Below are 22,559 nucleotides of genomic sequence, written 5' to 3'. Positions count from 1 at the left end.
CTTTACAGAGATAACAGGAAAATAATGCAACAAAGTTGCACACTTAAATACAAAATGTATACTTAGTGTAAATAGCAGCTATCACTAAGATTATTAATTATACTGTCACTAAGAAAATATGCTATTTTTACTAAATGTAAATAGAATCTAGTTGCTATTTACACAGTGTAAATTGCCTCTATTGCTATTTGCACATACGGTAGTTTAATATGCAACTATAAGTAAACAACTCATAGATGAATTCTTCCCACATACTGTATATTCACTGTTGCTGCGTCTGAAATCCCATCCTGTATCATAAGGACTACATTTGGTTTGAAACTTACATTGCGACTGTTAAAAAACTATGATCTGTGTATGAATGTGTGTAGTATGAACGACATTCAACGTACTACAATCCGCCATGGTGTCATTGTTATAAATAAAAAGGTAATCCGGGGACTTTTTACTGTGAATTAGGACATACTACTCAGCTTGCATAATATTTATATAGTATTGAACTAGGCATAGCCCAATATAGGAACAACTCAACCAATGGCAAGAGTTTAGGGCAGGGCTATGGGTCTGTTTCGACCAATGACAGATGGGGAAAGTGTTTACGATTTACGAATACCTAATATTTTTTGCTAATTCTATTTGGCAACGTAAGTGGTGTAGAAATGACACTTTTTACACTATATAAAATCATAGCTGATACATTAATACAATGCTATATTAAAGATCAACAAAATGAATATGAACACAACAAACACAATATAGCCTTCAGTTGAATCACAGAGTGCTGAACTGAGAGATGAGGAGATTAACACCGCTGGATCACATGACTCATTATATTGGATGTTTACAGTGGTTTCTATGGAGAATTGTCTTGGCACTCATTAAGTGGACGATCTCCTGTTGTTCACAGGAAAATCAGATTACAGTGCAGATTCAAACCCATGATATACATACACTTCCACCATATCAGTGAACAAACTATTTCAGAATTACATTAATTCTGTTAGAAAAGCCAAAGAAAACCAGCTTTATGGAGCAAATAGTGCGTATAGTGTGCATATGGACACTGCAATCGTTTCTGACTGGTCTATGAACAAGTGGACCTAGTTTAAATCTATAGTAGATCATCTTGGTCACCGCTAATACACCACTTGGATGGATCAGCTACCATGTTTCAAAACCAGAATTTTCCATCAGGGAAGTCATTAAAAGAGTGATTCATCGGGGGAAAATCCACTCTCAGTAGCACTTGTATACATTAAAAGCAAAAGTAATGTGTTTAAATAAAGGTACACACACACACACACACAGATGAAGAATGCCAGGTGCTTGGCTTTAGTCCAGCTGCCGAGAGCAAAGAAGCTGGAGATGAGTTATAGAGATTCAGCCAAGCATTCAGGTGAGGCCCCTATCTCTCCTTCCTTTCATAATACACCTCACACACACACACACACACCGTCATCCCGTGCCCGAGCAGTTGCCATGGCAACCCAGGTGGCTCTCAGCAGACAATAGCAGCTCTCAGGTTAAGAAGCAACAGCCAGGTGAAGGCGCCAGGAAGAACACATGCAGTGCTAACACGGTTTTCACGCGTGTGATTTTCACCCACTCATTTAGTTCCTATCACACACATGTACGCCGAGAGGACGACACAATGAAGTGCCTCTCACCGGCTCACTCTAGCACTGATATGCATTATGGATAGAAACAATGCTGGTTTCGAATGGAGAAGCATCTTTGTGAGTTTTAGAGAAACATTGCCAGCAGTCGAGGGAGTTTCCAGAGGTGTCAGTAAAGACTAGGGCTGGGAATCACAATTGATTTCAATCCTGGAATTGGATACTTAAGACCAGGAATGGGATACATGTTATCGATTCCTTTGTGTGTATTTTAATGTGATTTTAAACCATTCAAGCGCAAGTTCTGCGTCTTTTTGCACTTGAACAGACAAATACACACAAAAATATGTCAAAATTTCCTCATAAACACAGTCGGTTATGAACAGTTGAAAATTAAAATGTATGTGTAACAGTATATTGGATCCGTGCAGCTCTTAAAGTGACTGAATAACTTTAACTGTAATATATATTTGATTTAGAAAGTGCAGTGTTATTTTACATTTGATTACAGTTTCTGTACCTGAATACCTTAAAATATTAAAACACAGTTTCTGTGAATCGTATTGTGGTGAGGGGGAGTGGTTCAGTGAGGTCGGCAGCGGGAGAGAGAGAGAGACAGGAGATGACCCGTGCGTCAGTCAAGTGCAAAATGACAAACCCGGATAAAGCCAACCGGAAACGGGAAACAGAAGAGAGACCGGACTGAGATCTTGTGTGTGTTCATACTGCTGGGAACCTGTGACTGCTACGATGTCTGTGCAGAAACAGAGTTTATGGAAGCGCACTTTCATTGTTTATATTTCTTTGAGTGAATAAAAGCACGAGTCTCAGTCAGCCGACCCTGTCTTCTTTCTTCCATATCTCAAACCTTCTCACACGTATCTTTGTTCGGTTGTATTCATTTGTGCGATTGATTATTTCATTTTTTTAGTTTTGAATTACTGAGTGTTTACTTGTCTTTAATAATGCTTGAAATATAAATTAGTTAGGCTAGTTGTTTTTGCTAGGGTATTTTTAAACCATATGCAAAAGTTCCTTGTGTAAGTGTTCTTTAGTTGATTTGTGTTCATGGTATGCAATGAAATGTTTAGCAATAAACTTTTTTTTTACCTAATTAGAATCGAAATTAGGAATCGACACAAATCGGAATCGTTAAAATTCAAACAATCCCCAACCGTAGTAAAGACACATCAATCACTCCTTACTTTGTTGGGAGAGTTATTTAGATGAGTTTATATTTATAGAGGTCAGAGATTTTGGTGCCTTTCTCTCTGTAATAATCCTTGGCAAAATGACAACACTACGTTACTCTAAGAACATGTGGTGATAAATCAAAAGGAAGAGAGAAAGTTCCAAGATTATATGAAAAAGTCAATCAACAAAAACTTGCCGTGATAACGCAAGAGTGTAAGTGTAATACAGTTTGGAATGAATAATAAAATAAAACAAGTGAACAGACAAACAAATCAATGTGAGAAAGAATGAACAAAAGACTAACCAACAAAGTAATAAAGATCAAACAAAAGATAAGTAAAAAAAATAACCTAAATGAACAAACTAATGAATGAACGAATGAAATGAATGAATGAACGAACTAACGAACGAACGAACGAACGAACGAACGAGTCTGTGAAAAGCAAAATCACATCTTTCCTCAACAGTTTGCATGACTGAAGATCATAAATGCATCGCATAACTGTGTGGGGCAATTTAACTATTATATTGAAATCCAAATCTCAAAAATAATAAAAAAATCAACGTGAATCCACGTGACCAACTTGAACCAGTTGTGAAATATGCATGCGCAAAATTACCAAATGGTGCATACTCTTATTCAAATGATTATATTACGAGTGTGTTTGTTTGCGCCGCAGTTATAGCCTGTGTGCATCAGTAAGCACTGAATATAGCGGGTATAATCCTCCTGGAGTGACTTATGATCTTGAGCAAAAGCTAAGCTACTTTAAACAGTGAAGCACACCAGCTTTGAAATCTCAGCTTCAATATGCAGTCCAGTCGCTCTGAAAGAAGCTTTAGCCAGTGCTACAGGGTGCCCGTCTCTGACCTCAAAGTTTTATAACATGCAACAGTTTTCTTGAAGGTCTGAAATTGTGTTACAAACCGCTGGCTCATTGTCACAAGCCTTCACAACACTGTACATTTCTTTCAGACGCTGGCAGAGGGAAATGCCTCACGTTATAAAGGAGCACGCCGCTCGACCCGGCCCATTGTGCTCGCGAGTAATTAATTAATTCATAAGCAGACTGGATGGTGTGCATTCATTACATGCTTTTGTTTCCAGAGTGAGCTTGAATTATACTGTCAGTGCACAGACAATGAAGAGAAGAGCCCACGAGAGATAACACAGCGTCTGAACACGAGAGAGAGAGAGAGAGAGAGAGAGAGAGAGAGAGAGAGAGAGAGAGAGAGAGAGAGAGAGAGAGAGAGAGACAGAGAGAGAGAGAGAGAGAGAGAGAGAGAGAGAGAGAGAGAGAGAGAGAGAGAGAGAGGACGCCTGCCGTTCACTCTCGCTCCATTGGGACTGATGAGAGACAGAGAAAGAAAGAAAGAAAGAAAGAAAGAAAGAAAGAAAGAAAGAAAGAAAGAAAGAAAGAAAGAAAGAAAGAAAGAAAGAAAGAAAGAAAGAAAGAAAGAACATGCAGAGGAAAAACTAAATTATGAAGAAATGAATAAAAGCAAGAAATACAAACAAAAGATCTAATGAAAGAAATAAACACACTTTTAAAGAAATAATAAATGATTGAATGAACAAACAAACTAACAAAAAAAAAAGAAAGAAACACTTTCAAAACAATTAAAGGTGTTATATGTAACTTTTTTCACTCTACTAAAGCATAAAAAACCATATGTTTGGATGTATTGAGGAAGCATGCTATGTCCACATACTCGTTCCTCTGAAAAACACTTCTACAGCCAATTATGTTACTTTGAAATGTGCGTTTCCAAGCTGGAATGGAATGTCATTCTTACATACTGCACCTTTAACAGAAGAAAGAAGAAAGTATTGAACGATCAAACCAAACCAAACCAAAAACAGAACTCAACATATTAAAAATAAACAACATCTGAAGACAGCAAAAAAAAAAAAAAAATCAAATGTGAGGCGTTTACTTGTGTTTTTTTTTTTTTTTTACATTTTGCATCGCCCTAAGAGTCTTTGCGTACGCTCGGAAAGAAAGCAAAGTTTCTCGGGGGAACGAGATAATACAAAAGCATTGACACGTACGTTTGCAAAAGCACTGACATATCATTTTTTATTTTTCATATACGTTTTTTCCTTCATTTAGAGGCTCCATAAAAAAAAAGAAAGAAACTAAAGAAAGAATGAACAACATTACAGAAGGAAGGAAGGAATGAATAAAAGAAGGAAAAGAAAGAAATGAGAATATAAATGTTGCTCTCCGGCTTCAAACTGCTGCAAAGGTTTGAAACAATTAGCAAGACTGAAACTTTCTCGCCCAAACGGGGCAACGACATAAAGGTCATTGGAAATGAATTTAAGAGGCTAAAAGAAATCAGTCAAGTATGTAATTGCAAAGAAGGCCTGCGCATGATAAGTATAGTAACATGAAATTTCTCACCACTGTTTCTTTGGCCCGCCACCTCCTGATAAAGCCTGCATATTAAACACTGACTAATGCACATTCAAGACTTTCAGGTACAATTAGACCCAAAGACCCGAGAAAGAGAGAGAAGACGAGATTAGATGAGACTCTCACAGCCGGCACCTGAAGTGAAGGTGACACGAATAGTTGGAGAGGTGAAGCCAAACGCCTCATTTATACAAGGAATCAAGTTCCCAATGAAGAAGGTCAATGAAAAATGTTAGCAACACCACTTTATATTACACGTAATGAGCTGACAATACACCTACAGCAGACTTTATGTTTCATAATCAGCCTATTTTTGATCACTTCCAGTGTTTTGTTCTACATATAAACACGTTCTGCTACGAGGAGAACAGCGTGTTCGAGACCTAACTGTGCTTGACTTCACCACATGCTCTCAGCGAGCTCTCGTGTCCCAAACCTGCTCTAAACCGGCGTGTTTATCAGGCCCGTACAGCGCTATAGCAGCGCACGCTCCGTATGAACAGCTAGGCTAATTGCTGTCACAGCTGAGAGAAAAAAGTGCTAAGCAAAAACAGGTGGCAGCTCAAAACTGTTTGGTGGAACAAAAATGCTAGCAGAATGCTATTGTCTTCCAATGCACTTTGCAATATTAGGTTTAATTATGGGAGTACTTGGCTTGGGGCTCGGCAGCGCAAACTGGCATGTTGTAAATGCAACCCGGTGAAGGGGACGTGAAGAGAAAGAGGAAAAAACAAGGGAACATTTTAAGGGGAGTAAAAGGGGTTCGAACAAGCAATTGAACTTAAGCGTGCCAGTCTGGCTAATGGAGACGGTTGGGGTAATTTTCACAGTAGGGATGCAGGGTTTGTGCTTTACAGGAGAGAGTGGCTCTCCATGCTCGACTATCCTAAAAAACACACGGCTCTGGGTGGAGGAGAGATGGGGATGAGCGGTTAATGGATGTCACATTTGCCGCTTTGGAGGTTTTCTGACCTGCTGTGTCAAAACCAGCGTTTATGCGGATTCCTTCAAGACATATGAATCAGCTTTGATTTCTGATTGTAGTTCCAGACTTTGAAACATGCTTGGATTTCTGTTCTTTACTGTAGCAATGCAACTCCCTGCAGAACTGTATGCTCAGCTTCTTTAAACCTGCTGTTAGTTCCAACATAGGAGTCACACCACTTAATAATGATTCTAATTTACAATCATTTTGTCTCATTTTCAGCCAGAGATACACGCTGATATATTATTAGCATGTGATGATATACCGGGAACACTTCCCATGAATCCTGATGTACTCGTTACATCATAACAAGGATGGGTTCTACGCTAATATTAGTCTCTCTGTTTATCTCGAGGTTTACCGCAGTCCGCCGGATCCAGACCTGATGAAGGACCTGCGCCTGGACACACACACACACACACACACACACACACACACACACACACACACACACACACACACACACCAGACCTGATGAAGGACCTGCGCCTGGACACACACACACACACACACACACACGCACACACACACACACACACTCCAGACCTGATGAAGGACCTGTGCCTGGACACACTCACACTAGACGATGGATACCCGACCCGAGCCCGACTGGACCCGACAGGCCGGGCCGGGTTCGGACAGATATTTAGAAATGATGTTCGGGTTCGGGTCGGACTCGGTCACATCAGTGCGATAAGGCATTGAACATTTTAAATTTAAAAAAGCTTATTATGTCGGTATAGCCAATGTGCCTGTTTCACTTGATGAAAACGTTTTCGTTTTTGTGATTAAAATACATGTAAAATATTACCATAACATCCGTCTTCCTGCGCGCGGAAATTTGTTTATGTAGCCGTGACAACGAAACACGTGCATAATGTGGCCTGTGTTAAAGGAGTTGTATGTAAGAAATGTATTTCAATTAATCATAAAATGGCCCTGATATGTCAGTAGACATTAAGAAATCATGTTAATTTCAAATACTTTTCACTGACAACAGTAGTCGGCCAGGATATTGTCATTTAAAAAGTGAAGTTGCCGCCCTCAACTGATGTTGATGTTGTCATGTTGTGTATTGGCCTCAAGCGCCACCCTCCACCTATCCACCAATTACGGAGTCAGTAGTGCTTCGGCATCCGGGTTGCCAGCTCTGCTCTAGTCTGCTCTAACTCTAGTCGGATAAAAAATGTCTAACGTTAACGCCTATCTGGCAACCTCGAGTCAGGGGGGAGAGGGAGGGGATACACCGCTCTACAATTTGAAAGTGATTACAGTACCAGTTTTGGCCACAATCTTACATACGGCTCCTTTAACGTGCGCTAGTTGGGCTCAGACAGAAAAATGCGCACCGATCCGCAGTCTAACACACACACACACACACACACACACACACACACACACACACACACACACACACACTTCATTGTTTGCGTTCGCGAGCCACCAGGCATTGTTTTGTGCAAATGAGCGGCCGGATCGCCTTAGGGATTTTCTGTTAAAACGGTGTCGTGTTAGCGGCCCCTTAGTTAATAACTAATGATCGTTGTGACGGAAACTAACTTTAGCTGGACAATAACTTTATTCTGGACAATAACTTTATAGCTGCTGTAAAGCCTAAACACTCTCTGTTACTTTAACTTCCTGTTATCACTGTAAAGCTGCTTTGAAACTATCTATATTGTTAAAAGCGCTATATAAATGGTGACTTGACTTGACCATTGAAAGTCTACATAACGGTATGAGGAAGCAAATGGTTTGCATATGTACGTTTTCTTGCGTCTTACAAAACGATTATCCAAATCATTCTGAATAAGTTCAGATACCATACGGACCTTGTTCAGAACTTTCAAAGACTTTTCTTTTTCCTCAATGAATAATAAGTCAGTGATTTAAGGGTCTTCCAGTCAGAGCCAAGGTCTCAGTGAACGTGATAATTCAGTCGCTGTTAAAAAACTCCCCGAAAGACTGCCAAGTCACAAATAGATCCTGATAGCGATCTTGGCTCCGGAGCGGCTCCGTTCTCATTTTACCGTCACGACATCTCCGATGAAACACTCATGCTAACGGCTGCCAGGACAGAGACAGGACCGCAGGTCTCGCTTTTACACCTTGTAAGCAGAAGTAGTGGTGAATTACCTCACTGTGACTAAGACGGAGGCTTACAGCCATAGCAGAACTTTGACAGACAGATAATTATATCAGAGGCTCTTTTAGAGACAGAACTCGCCGCCCTGGATAAAGAGACGAGGCCATCAGACTGTGACTTCCACTGACAGTTTGGTCTTCGTCTTATTAATTCTCTCTGAGGGTTTTTTGGGGGGGTGGAGACAGACGGGATGCGGTCAGGGTTCTGACAGATGAAACAAACCGGCTGTAATTTGGGACAAACCACAGAGACACACCCATTGAATAAGAAAGGGGCTAATTATCTCAATCAACCTGTGCCCTCCTGCCCAAGCTCACTTCCTCGACTGCCCGTTGCTATGGAAACAGTCGAATGGGATGGAAACACAACAGATCTGGACACACGCAGCGTAGAGTCTTTTGCCGGTAAAACTCACATTAGAGTGTCATTTCTGTTTCTGGTGCGGCTCGTCAGCAATCAGGGCTGAAAACACCGTCTGCAATCAACACCGCCTGTACACCAGGCTTACAACTACAGCAATCCTGTGGATACAACATATCCTGCAAAAACTTTCATTTGAGGCCTTGTCCACATTAAGATGTTTTTGTTTTCTCTCCGTTTTGGCCTATCGTCCACACTGAGACAGAATAAATACATTACAATGCAAAGCACTTTAAGAAATAAACTTTACTAAGTGCAAATTTGTTTTTGCTTAAAGGAACACACAGACTTTTTTGGACTTTAGATTATTCACCGTATCCCCCAGAGTCCATACATACCCTTCTCATCTCCGTGCGTGCCGTAACTCTGTCTGACGCACCCACCGCTAGCCTAGCTTAGCACAAAGACTGGAGGTAAATGGCTCCAACTAGCATAATGCTCCCAATAAGTGACAAAATAAAGCCAACATTTTTCTATTTACGTGTTGTGATTTGTATAGTCACAGCGTGTACAAATAACAAGGTCACATGAGACACAGCCATCTTCTAACCGTATACATACAGGGAACTATATTCTCAGAAGGCGAAGCACTGCTTGGGCGGAGTGATTTGCTTTCAAAATCTGATTCTGCTGAGCAAATCATTGCACAGAAGTAGCAGTACTTGTCTAACTCTGGGGGATAAGGTGAATAAGATAAAGTCCCAAAAAGTTGGCGTGTTCCTTTAAGATTAAATTCTAAAGATCTCAAAGTATTGAAAATGATGAAATCATAATATGTGCGCACTACATTATAACTGGTCTTATTTCTTAGACCTATGTGCATATAGAATTGTGATTGTCATGTCACTTCCTTGCATACATTTAACTTTACAAGTGTATGTTTTAAAAGTTCAGCTTCTTCTAACTTGACAATCATGGTGCGAAGCTCAAAAAAGCAAGATGCACTGCAACAGTCAAACATGTCCATTTTACACATTTTTACTTAGCAAAAAAACTGTGTCCTGTGTGAGTGAACCCATACACTTAACATGCTGATTCTGGAAACATAAAATGTGCATTTCACTTAGATGTATCATACTGTACATACAGAAGATGTGCGTGACATGCCATACTGCATACTACTTCCTTTAAAAACAGTAGGTAGTATGCCATGGTGAACACACTCATGCTGGCAGTGTTTTAAGGCTGTGTGTGGATGATTGCTACAGCTCTTGGGCAATCAGAGGCACTTGTTGAGCAGGAACAAACATACTTTCAACTTTCCAGAGCTTACAAAAGAGCTCCCTCAACAATTCCCATCAACACATCCAGCAATCTCTCATTTAACAACTGCTCTAGTGTCCAGGTAACATGCTGATTTGATTTCTTCCCCCTGCGAGTTACTAAAGTTTCCCACCTCCAGAGGACAGATTCAAGACAAATATGGCTGCGTGGGGAAATAAATGTTGTGGCTTGACCTTTCTGTTGGCACTGGAAAAGACCAAGTACACCGAGTGCGAATGTACAAAGGGATTCTGAAAAACGAAGATATTATCTGCTGAGAATAATTGTGACCATTTGAGAAAACAAAAGTTGCATTGTTGTTGTCGATTCCTACCAATTTAACATTCACAAAATCCGTCCAAACCACATTTAAAAATAGAAACGTTCCTCAGTGAAGGGAGAAATTGGAACAAAACAGGAAATGAGCAACAAAAACTCAATAACAATAACTTGCATTTTTCTGAAACAAGTTCTGAAAAACACAGCAGATTTTCAGATGACTGGCAAAATGGGCGTCACTCGCGGGATATCAAGCCAACTCATCAGCGGTATTAAAATAGAACCTGTCACACATTTGTCTGGATCTGGCCTCAATAGACACCATAAATCCAACTGTCAGTAGACATCAGCGTTCAAATTAATTGCGCAATTAAGATTCTCTTAGCTTGGCAGATTCAGCCTCTAATGGATCCGTGAAAAGTCTGAACTGGTCATGAAGAGGAATTTAATGTAGTGTTTAATTACTATTCTGTGCCGAGCTGAAACGACGTTCCCGTACACCCTGTCATCTGGACCGTTCTGCCAGATTCTGGATTGGATTGACGAGTTGCGGTCATTGAACAAGCCAACAGACGTGAGCATCTACTCCAACTTGGAGAGAGTTGCAATTGACTACAGATGGGTGCATTATTGGAACATGAAAACAAAAACCTCATCGTCATTCATAGGGTTATTTTCTGGGAAGTTGAGTCCAAAAATAATGCATATAAAATAGTTAAGCTTTGACATCAAGGTTTCAAAACAAACCAACTCGAAACTGCTCAGAGATTTCCTTCTGATCTATCAAGTTTACCATGAAAAGTTTACTCGTGGCCAAGACTACAGGTGTGTGTCACAATTGGTTTTGGGTTTTCACTTTCATATTTCATGTCTTTTGTTTTGTAATTTGGCTTAGTCTAAGGCTCAATCAGAAATTGTCATTTAAACCCTCATTCCCTACATTAGTCCACTAATACTGATCACTTGAAAGACTGAACGAAAACGAGAGAGCGAATTCGGACAATGTGTTTTCGGACACCACTACAAATGGATGACCCCTTGAATAATGCCCTATATGATGGTATAGGGGGCGATTTCGGATTCAGTCTAGGTTCCTGGTTTTCTCATGTAATTCCCTTCGCATCATGTGCTTCCCTAGTCTCTTGTGTCACATTCTCATTTGTTTATTGCTTCATTGTGTTCAGGTGTGTCTTGTTAAGTCATTAGTCTGTGTATATAGCACTCATGTTTCCATTGTCCCTGTTGGTGAGTGTATTTATATTCATGCCAAGTCTTGTGTCACATCTATATCAAGCCATAGTCAATTCAAGCCTGTTTTGGATTATATTTTATGTCACTTTGTTTCAATAAACTGCACTTGGGTTCAAGCTCATCTCGCCAACAGTGGACATATGTTACAGAGTGCATTCTGGTCATTTGGGATGCTCGAGGAATAGCCATGGAGCAAGTTCTGTGCCATCCCATCACATTAGTCACATTCAACCTATTAGGCATGTGCAAAGCTACATATTTTTAAAATTGACTAGTTGGTTAGTTGCCTGAATGACTAATCAACTTAGTCTTATAGGGGACCTATTATGTCTTGTCTTGATTTAGTTTTTGGCCTCTCTCAGGTTTTCATGCTTTAATAAAAACTAAAAAATAAACATTATTTTTTATTTATTTGACAATGTTGCAGCTCGTCTCTTCCCAGTCTGTCAGTAACGCTCTGTTTAGTTCCTGCCTATATGAAGCCCCTCGTTCTGAAAAGCCCAATGTGCTCTGATTGGTCAGCTGGATCAGTGTGTTGTGATTGGTCATGTTTTAGCATGGTTTGGGAAATGGTTTGGGAAATGTCCCGCCCCTTACCATAACCGCCAGTTTCAACACACTACAATAACTCACTCAACCAGGCCCCGCCCCTTTATTCTGTGTATTAATTATTTAAATGAGAAATATTGTGACATGTTCGTTCCTGGAAGAAAGCTCAAGACTACAATGAGAACAGTTTCAGGGATTTCAGAAACAGTGACACTGATATAGAGAATAACTCCCGCTGGAGCGACTTTGTAACTTTGCAGAGCTCTTCGCTCATGCTTAAACAGCAACAATACACACTAAAGAAAGTTGAAAAAAAAAAGTCATAATAGAACCCATTTAAGGAAGTTGAATGTATTTCTTAGTGAGGTGCATTCTTGTGTTCAAAATAGCTGAACAGTAGCAAACATAATCAAACTGATGCACAACAGAAAGGGGAATATGGCGTTATCACTGTGACTGGGTGTTGTGAAGGTTAGGAACTGACTAAGAAGTGCTTTATCTACATAAGAGCCTGACTGGACGGCAATCGCATGGACAGAGCAGCGGTGATGTGAGGCGAGGGTTTTATTCCGTCACACTGCATAGTGTTTGTGTCCCAAACCAGACCACAAAACGCCATCATAACCAAACACAATGTAAAAAAATCAATTAAATATTTTGAAGTTGCTTCCAAGAACTAGGGTACTTGTGTCCATCCCCAGTCAAAACACTTTATTGCTACCAGTTACTTGACTGAACATGCTAATGTCAATCAACACGCCTCATCTTTAGCCAAAGCTTTGGAGGTAATTCCTATGTATTCTGGTTCCGAAGGCCTGTTTCCTCGTCTCTGGAGGTGTTGAAGAGAAGGTGGTGATATACAATCTCTGCTTATCACTGTGGCTTAGCAGCGGTCGCAAACACACACACATCTTCTGAGCGCTCGCAGCAGTGCACACTGGGAGATCAAAAGGAACGTTAAATTGCGGCCAGTGCCGGCCAGAAGAACGCGGTGGGCTTTATGTTTACACGATGGAATTGCTTGTGTGTGTGTGTGTGTGTGTTGTGTTGTTTTAATGCTCTCACGCCGCTGGCCACATTAGTGTGCCGGATAATTGCGTTTTCTGACATGAATAATTCAGCAGCAGGGTGTTTGTCAGGTCTCGGAGTGTATTCGTGTGTCTCAGCGAAGTGGCAAGGTAAGATTTCATCAAGTGCAGAATGTCTGTCAAAACACGTTTGCTCCCTCGCCGCTGTTGTCAGTTCTCTTTTTTTTCCTTCTTTTCTCCACAGTGGAGTTTTTGATGGCTCCCTGAGATGCCTATCACATCTCTCATTCTTTCCCTCTCTCTCCATCTTCTGGCCTATCCGTCTCCTGCTGTTTCGCTCTCCCTCCCTCTCCTCCCAGATCCTCCCACTTTCATCATTTATCCTTCTCCTTCACCCTCTTGCTCCCTCCGCATCAACCGCACAGACTATCCACCGCTCCTCTGACATCCTTTTTTCCATTTCTGAAACACAAATGATTGTTTTATATTCAAGGCTCTCTTCCAATTCCGAAATAAATAAACCTGATGCAAATGTTAAGATGACAAGATGTCAGACGTCACAGTCGTGGAGTGCCAACGGACTGTTCACTGCCCAGTTCATGCATGTTGCACACAAAATGGAGCTCTTGCGAAATCCAATCTGATTAGCTTTGCACAATTTCCGGGAGTTTGTGTATGCAGGTTTCTTATTGAACCGCGGAAAACAAAGCCCTGTTTACAAAGTTCACAGACTTCTTCAATGGCCCACGTCCAAAGAACAACTTGTTGGTAGATTTGCCAACGTTTGTGACGTACATGACAGTGTTGTGTCCCAGTTCAAATGAAACAAACTGGCATAAGAAAATGTCAACTAACTGGGAAAATCTAAAGACCCCAATATACTTTCTCCATTTCATCAGGGGCCTTAAGTGATTGAGTTGGAATAAGCTGCAATGTAGACAAGAGTTTATGCTGGCTAAAGTCATATTATGAGACTAAACTCTGTTCCAAAGCCTAGTCATCTGCCAAACTGCCTTCATATGCAGCTACTCTGTAAACAGGGCTCGACATTAACTTTTTTGCTCACCAGCCTCTGTGGCTATAGTGGTTTTCCAAAGTTACTAGTCACTCAGCATTTTTTACTGGCCACAATTTTGACATTGATACCATGGGGGAAACCTGCCATATAGATATTTTAATATTATCTCATAATTTGGCGGCAGGTATATTAGGCTGCTGTCACTTTTAAGACCTGATGCACAGATCCATTACACTGTTACACATGCAATTTCTTTCTCAACTGTTTACGTTCGCTGAAAACATAACTGGCTGTGTTTACGTGATTACTCCCCAATACTTGCATTTTGACATTATCCTGTGTGTATTTGACTGTTTAAGCACAATAAGAAAAATAAATGAGTAGTAAGGTTAATGAGTATTGGAAGAGTTTTAGATATTTCAGTATCGGTATTGAAAAATCTATATTTTTGACAAAGCTACATTGCACTTAGTTTATTATTTCAGATGCCGTTTTAAAAGACTACAATTGAAAAATGTATATATCACATGTAAAATGCAACCCCCAAAGTGGCTAGGAGTGACTGTGTTACACGCCATTGCTGAAATACACACGCATTAGACGGGTTGGCGGGTGTTAATGTCAAGCCCAGTATTATAACCAATGGAACAGAGTAAATGACTGACGTATGGGCCGTTCTCACAGTTATGTATTCCACTGTGCTGCTTTTTCTTTATTTTTCTATGTAAACACATGCTAGATGCACGTGTTTGACTGCTTGACTCATGCATGACACAGCGTTCCAAACACACAGAGCTCAAGTTACAAGTACATATTTTTAGATCTCTAGACCTTGCATTTTTTAATTCCACTGTTCCGTGTTTATTCCAATAGAGTTTGACTTTAGCATTCAAAAGAATCAAATGAGTCTGACACTGTGTTGATGCGACAAAGTGACCATAAATCCACTTTTCCTTCGTGTCAGTAGCGCAGACGTGAGTAATACATCAGGAATGGAACGAGGCATCAGCTTGCTGTCGGTGACTCGTCGTTCTGCATTCAGTGTGGACACAATCCCTGATTATAATGAGATCTATCGGCTTGAGTCCGGTGTACACACTGTGTGAAACCAGACCGTCGCCGCTGAAGGCACTGGGAACAATCACACTTGCCAAGCTTCTGTGAAAACACCCTTACACAAAGACTTTCCATTAGGACTTTAGTAAAGGCCTGTTCACACCAAGGATGATAACTATAACAATAAAGATATAGTTATAAATCATTATAAAAGAAAAGCATTGCACACCACAACTATAACTATAATGTCACAGATAAAGCATATGGTTGGAATCACTCTCAGGGTTTTTTTTTTAGTTTTTTTTTTTAGCTGATAAATGATAAAAAAACATTGACAGATAATCAGAATCTATCATATACAGTAGTGGCCAAAAGTGATGTCTGGAGGGGATATTTGTTCTTAATTATTCTACAAGTTACATTAAACCATCAAAAAAAGAGGAAATATTTTAAATGTGAGGGAAGAACAAAACACTAAACTTGGTTAAGGTTAAAAAAAAGAGGCAAACTACAGCTACAGGTTTTATTTTACTGTGCACAAAAAATCATAGAAAACCAAAAATGAAAAAAAAAAAATACATTACAGACTACAACATAATCTGTTATTAATATTGTGTATGTGTTCATAATTTATTTGTATGACAGCCTGGCAATTATGTCGGCACATTTTGTCATGTTTCATTGCGTTATTATAAATAAATGATTGACTCCAAGCACAACTATGCAATATGCTTACAACATCTTTAATATATTATATATATATATTTCAATAAAGGGTGAAGAAGTCAATTTTCCTAGGCTGTGAATCAATTTTGGCCACCAATGTTATAGTTATAGTTTTTGTTCTTGTTGTGAACAGCCCTTAAGACTGACCCAAATGTGTCAGCGAGTCTCAATCCACCTGTCAGGAGCAGCAAACACAGCAACAACTCAGCTGTTTAAAGATCAGTAATCTCATGAGTATATGACACTGTGAGTGGCACATGACCTATAATTGTACTCAACTAACACCAGCCCAGAGTGCAGAAGACTCCAAGGACAACACTTCATCGATTCCTCTTTGGAGTTCACTGAACATGCCTCCTTCTCTCGCTTCTCTTTCTCTTTTTCTCTAAAGGGCGAGGGCCGGCCGGGGGCATCAAAGCTCATTTTTCTGCGGCTCCCTCAGGACTGGACTTCGGCTGTGAGCAAAGGTTAAAGCTGACGCCCCTATCAATAAGTCCCTGCCTCTGCCAGCCCACATTTGACGCTCACACTTTCGTAAAATGTCTGCAATTCCCTAGACGTCTGGAAGGCTAATCGCATGCATGCAGATAAATGAAAATAAATACGATCCCTCGGCGTGTTAGGGGTTAGAGCCAACTATGTCCAATTTCCCTCTATTACTTTCTCTCACATTGTCATTATGCTAATCTGAGGTTAATTGTGTCGTGTCTTCAAATATCAAAAAGCATAAGTTAAGTACTTGGCAGTGTTGATTTATTAGACTGTAACCTGTCACTGTGGCAGAGCATGTCACTCAGTCTTTTGATGTAGAACTTCCTCGATGATGCGTTAATGGTCCGGCACTGTGATTGGCTCACATGACAACCTTCCCATATCATCATATATAAAACCACTCTCTCTCTCTCTCTCTCTCTCTCTCTCTCTCTCTCTCTCTCTCTCTCTCTCTCTCTCTCTCTCTCTCTCTCTCTCTCTCTCTCTCTCTCTCTCTCTCTCTCTCTCTCTCTCTCTCTCTCTCTCTCTCTCTCATCTACAAAATAGCATCAATAACCGTCCGCTGTCCTCTCTCTCTCCACTTTATTTGCAATAACTGTCAGCGGTGGAGCGATGCTTTTGTAATCTGATTTTTATGAACATACTTGTATGGATTATTGAGATCCTTTAATGCCTGAACCGGGCGCGTTGCAAAGCTAAAGCCTCCTGAATGTTAATGTGACAATAAGAGTAATGAAGCATCCAACAGTTTATCTCTTCCCTCTCTTTCCCTCTTCCCACCCCTGTCGTTCGGATGTCTTAAACTCCATATTTGAAGGGGGAGTTGATGAGAAACGAGGTGGAGTGGGAGAGTTTGTGGAAGTGTGTCTTCATGATGGCGTCTTTCATCAAATCTTGCCTGAGCCAGAGAAGCTCATCTCCCACCACTCTCAACCACCCCAAAAAACCAATACCTTATGGGAACATTACATTTGATAATTTAACAAACATTATGGGAACATTCTGAAAAAATCCGACAAAAATCCCATGAATGATGTATAAATATTGATGTGCTAAGGATTTGAGAACGTTATTAAAGTCCAGACAACTTTGAACAAACATCCTATTAACATTTCATAACTTAGAGAAAACCTTGCCAGAACGTTATTTAAAGTTATGAGGAGGTTTCCTCTTTGCTGGGAATCTGCCATTGGTTGACAAAGACATTCTTGTGGTGACGTTTCTGAAAAATGATATTATGATGCTCCTTGCATGTTTCGCAACACATTCAAAGTGAAATGCCCAGTGATTGTCACTAAAAGCATCTTCAGTTTTATCCAGTTTTATTGCATTGGTTGTTCTGTAAATGAAATGACACACCACTAATTTGATGCATTATTGACTGGCTTTGGACATTTTGCAGAACGTATCAACTCAGGAAATCAAGCTAAAAGCGCTCATTTACTTGGGTTTAATTTTCAAGAAAATCTGCCAGTAATCAGAAGCGCAGGATTCATGCAAACTGACACGATCCTACACATTTCAGACCATATTTATCATCTGATAAATATATTTTAAAATTAAATTGTTAACATGCATGTGACATTCTAACACATCAAAACCAGTTGAAGTTAATATAGGATCAAACTTTCACTCACTGCATACATTTTGAGTATTTTAAATTCATATTATAAGTTTTAAAATATTATTGTCAAAATAATGTCAGGGTATGATAGAATACAATTAGGATGATTGCTATATATTAATTTATTATCAGCCATTATCACTCTTTCCAAGTCCTCACCCATAAAGTGTTCATATAGCATTATTTTACATTATGTTGGTTTTCTCCAAGTTACATGATGAGAAACAACCTGCATATATTCACCTCTGAGACATGTGATACAGTAATTGCAGTTTGATGTCTTACACACACCAAACAGCAAAGTACACTTTGATTCTAATGACTGCCAACTCCCTTTAGTGAAGAGACTCACTTATAGAAAACACTAAATATTCACTTGAGTTAATTCAGTCATGAAACTGCACTGGCTGTCTGCTCTAGACTTGTATGATACATGTCATATCATATTTCCCATGCTTATCCAGACCTGGAAATGCCTAAAGTATCAGATCCCAGACTTGATCACACTGCATAGGAACCCTGTAAGTGCAAAGCAGAAACTTTACTGATGCTGTAAACGGCAGTTCATTGAGACAGCCAATGGGAACCTTCCACACTAGGCACGTTTCCATCACAGATTTGCGCAAAACTCTTTTGCGTAAAAAAACTTGATTTTTCCTAAATGCCGATAAAAAACGATTGCGAAATGACGGTGTTTCCATTAACCGATGTTATGCGACTAAAACGTAATATTTCCCTCTCGTGAGAAGTCATTCCAAAAATTGTGGCAACGGATGTTGGTAGGTTTATTTATTGCAGCCGCCACACTAGACATTATTATTAATCAAAGGAGATAAGCGTGTTATCCGAGCATTAATGGCGAGGAAAGACTCTTATACTGTGAGCGGCTCATATGAGGAGTTTCTGGGGGTTTCTCCCTCATTTCTGCGTCGAGGTTTTGATTGTGGCGTTTCTCTGAGGTTTAGAATCTAGTATTCCTGTAATTATTTTGTCTTTTATGAATTTAATAAAGAACTCTGTCTCGTATTCTGTCCAAATACACCGCGTCATGGTGACTGTAAATGCGCAAAAACTGTTTCCATTGCAGTTTTGCGAAATATTTCTTTTTTGAATTGCCTGAAAAAAAAACTCATGCGAGCGTAAAAACTTTTTTTACAATAAATGGGAGTTTTTGCGAAAATTAGGTGTTCCCATTGGGTGTATTTTCAATTCGCAGTTTGCGCAATTTGAAGGGTAATGGAAACGCGGCTACTGACTCAATAAAGAAGCATCTTTATGTAATGTCGACCAAGAAAAAAAATCTGCATACAAATGTCAAGGCAGCCTGGAGTTCATTTGCACTCCTGAATTATCTATTATGGAAATAATAATGACTTCAAAATGAGTTAAGGCGGGTGGCAGCTGCCTCGATGGCACACATGTGACCTAAATAGGCCCGAGGCAGGGAAGGAGTTGAAGAGGCCATTTCATGGTGCTATATGAACTCTGTGTGATATCGAGAGACCGTTTTACTGGGGCCATTGTTAAGCCATTTTAAGAAGGTTGCACATTTAGGTGTGTGTGTGTGTGTGACTCACCACTTCGCGGGGCAGGAAAGCGTCCTCTTGCCTGACGATGAGAAGACCTACAGTGCCTCCCATGGGAGTCGAGCGCAACAGAGCCACGACCTCCTCCTGAGTCTTACCATTCAGATCCACTCCATTCACCTACACACACACACACACACACACACAAGAGCAAAATATTTGTCTTAACAATCATATTATTTTTTGTCAGTATATTTTTCAAACACATACACCATATGCATTAACCTAACACAATAAATCCTAAAGGGTAGTATAATGATGTATGATTATATTACGGGAGTGTACGGGAACAGTGCATCATGCCTGGGATGCAGTTTCAGAAAGCCAGCCGGTCAATTCCTGGAGGGTTTTTTGTTTTGTTTTACATATACGTTTATTTATTACACAATGTTCTCAATATCAGATTTATGAAATAAAGTAGCCTATTTAAGGTTGACCTGTGGAAAAGTGGCACTTTTTACTCAGTGGCTGATGCGAGTCGTTTGAAAGGGTGTTTAATAAAGCAACAAATAAAACACGAATTGCATTCTGTGCAATTATATCTGATCAAACATTTCAACTAATTGCAGTCACATTATCGTGACCATGACAACAGGAGATGGTCCTCATATTTCTATGGCAACATAAAGGCGCAGGGTGAAGCGACAGCACTCTGAAAGGCCTTGACTCCATTAAAGCGATGAATCAGGGTTTGTTAAGCCAAATGGATGACGTCCCGGCTCCACGGCCGCGTCTGGCACGAGAGCCTGCAGGTGTCCTGCTCCATTTCTAAATGAAATGGCCATTGTTGATTGGATGTCATTGTAAATCAGCCATCAGGCATAGTTCGTTTTGTCCATTCTCTTTTATGAACATTATTTACTTTCCGAAACTAAAAAGGAAAGTGCTTCTCACAAGGGAGAGCGGAAAACAATGAGACGCCTCGTCTCCGATAGACCAAGCAGAATGGACTAAAGAGGGAAATCCTGTGGAAAACAATGAGTCGTCGGCACTTCTGTATCACACAGGGAACGGAAGAAGTGTGTTGTTTTTTAATATAAGAAAAGCTCTATAGACCTTATGTAGCCCCGCACTCATTGTCTTTTGTCTCCCAGTTTATATTTTCACTGCAATCTTACGTATTTATGAATGAATGGCTCAGTTTATGTTTTTTTTTTTTTTCAATATTGCCATGTCAACAAGTTGATAGGAATTTGTCTTGGTACAACTCTCTGTTTACTGACATTTGTTAATACATCTGCTTTAAATATTACACTGCTCATGATAACTTTGGTTTAATCTACAATAAGTAAATCCACGTCACCAGATAATTACTCCTCGACAGCGATGCCATAGAAATGCACACAGTTCAAAGACAATATTCTCCGCGCTTGTTTGGCATAATGTATATTACGCTGAAATGCCTGTACAGGAAGTTGAGGAAGCGCAAGAGGAAGTCAGAGGTCATGTGATGCTCAGCAGTTTCTCACCTCTAGCAGCCGGTCTCCAGCTTTCAGACGGCCGTCCTGGATGGCGGCTCCGCGGGGGAGGATATTCTTCACATATATGGGGGCCGAACTGCCGATGGGCACGTCTCTGGAGGTGATGCTAAAACCCAAGCCCTCCGGACCTACAGCGCACAAGTGACAGACAACACACACGCACATGACTAAAGCGTCGGCCAAACATGCCGTCACAGGGACGACAGGCTGAGAAGATGACTGAATTTGTTATATTTTTAGTTGTAAAAGGTTGCTTTTTTTTACACGACATCTTTTTAAACTTTTCTTGAAAAAGGTTTTTCAAAACCAACATCAATATAAAAAAATAATTATTAAATAAAGAATATAATGTGAGCAAAGCTTGATCTGTGAAAAAGTTTTAAAAGTGGACGCTGATGTGAGTTTTGTTGAAAACTTGCATAATATTTTGGTGAAAATCATCATTAATTTTTTCTTCTTCAGGATTTTATGGTGGTTAGAAAGTGCAAAAGAACAGCATTTATTTGAAATATAAATCTTTCGTAACATTATAAATGCCTTTATTGTCACTTTTGATCAATGTAATGCGTACTTAATGAATAAAAGCACTAGTTTCTGAATAAAATCAAATAAAAAAAATACCCCACATTTTTGAGCATCAGTGAATCATGGTTTCCACAAAAACATTAGGCAGTTTTAAACACTTATAATAATTACAAATGTTTCTTGAGCATCAAATCATCATATTAGAAAGGTTTCTGAAGGATCATGTGACACTGAAGACTGGAGTAATGATGCTGAAAATTCAGCTTTGATCACAGGAATAAATGATAGTTTACAATATATTCACATAAAAATAATAACATGCTAATAATATTTCAGAATTTGACTATTTTTGATCAAATAAATTAAGCCTTGGTAAGCAGAAGAGTCTTACATACACACACACACACACACACGCACACACACACGCACACACACACACACATATATGTGAGTCATTATATAAGTCACTGGCTCTTGCGTTGAGCTAAAGTGTTGCTAACGTTTAGTGATTTCTATATTTGACACTGTCACTTGGATTACACATCGGCCGCAGTAAAATTACAGTCTTGCTCAAGTCTACTGTATCTAATAACTAATCTCAATCCATCCGACGGGATATTTTTAAGTCCGTTAACAGCACAGAGAAAAAAAAGTGTGTTCCATGACCGCCTGTGCGCACAAATACAAATTACACAGGCCAAAGCCAAGCATATGGCGACACAGGCCACCGTAATTAAACGTTTCAAACCCATCTGGGTGCACGGCGTAACCGCAGTGTGATTTCAAATTTAGACACGTGTGTTTCAGCGGCACGCGCTTTACAAATGTAGCGGGACAGAAACATTACATGCTCGGGCCGTCACGCCAGGACCTCCAGAATGCATGCATTTGCCTTCGCTT

At 39.9% G+C, this 22,559-nt stretch overlaps 1 protein-coding gene across 1 annotated transcript in view; it reads right to left on the bottom strand.

The window, feature by feature from the left end:
- The window catches only part of LOC306993027 (partitioning defective 3 homolog), a gene marked incomplete at its 5' end in the record, with an annotated part of 169,959 nt that overhangs the window by 58,499 nt on the left and 88,901 nt on the right, over positions 1-22,559 (bottom strand). The window contains 2 exons of the mRNA XM_079602458.1: positions 19,645-19,773; positions 21,123-21,262. Of these exons, the coding sequence (XP_079458584.1) occupies positions 19,645-19,773; positions 21,123-21,262 (269 nt within the window). The remainder of the gene's footprint in view (positions 1-19,644; positions 19,774-21,122; positions 21,263-22,559) is intronic.

The sequence above is a fragment of the Phoxinus phoxinus genome (genome assembly GCF_949152265.1).
Source record: "Phoxinus phoxinus genome assembly, chromosome: 24".
Taxonomy (NCBI): Eukaryota; Metazoa; Chordata; class Actinopteri; order Cypriniformes; family Leuciscidae; genus Phoxinus; species Phoxinus phoxinus.
The sequence above is the reverse complement of the archived record's forward strand: the minus strand, read 5'-3'. Positions and strand labels throughout refer to the sequence as shown.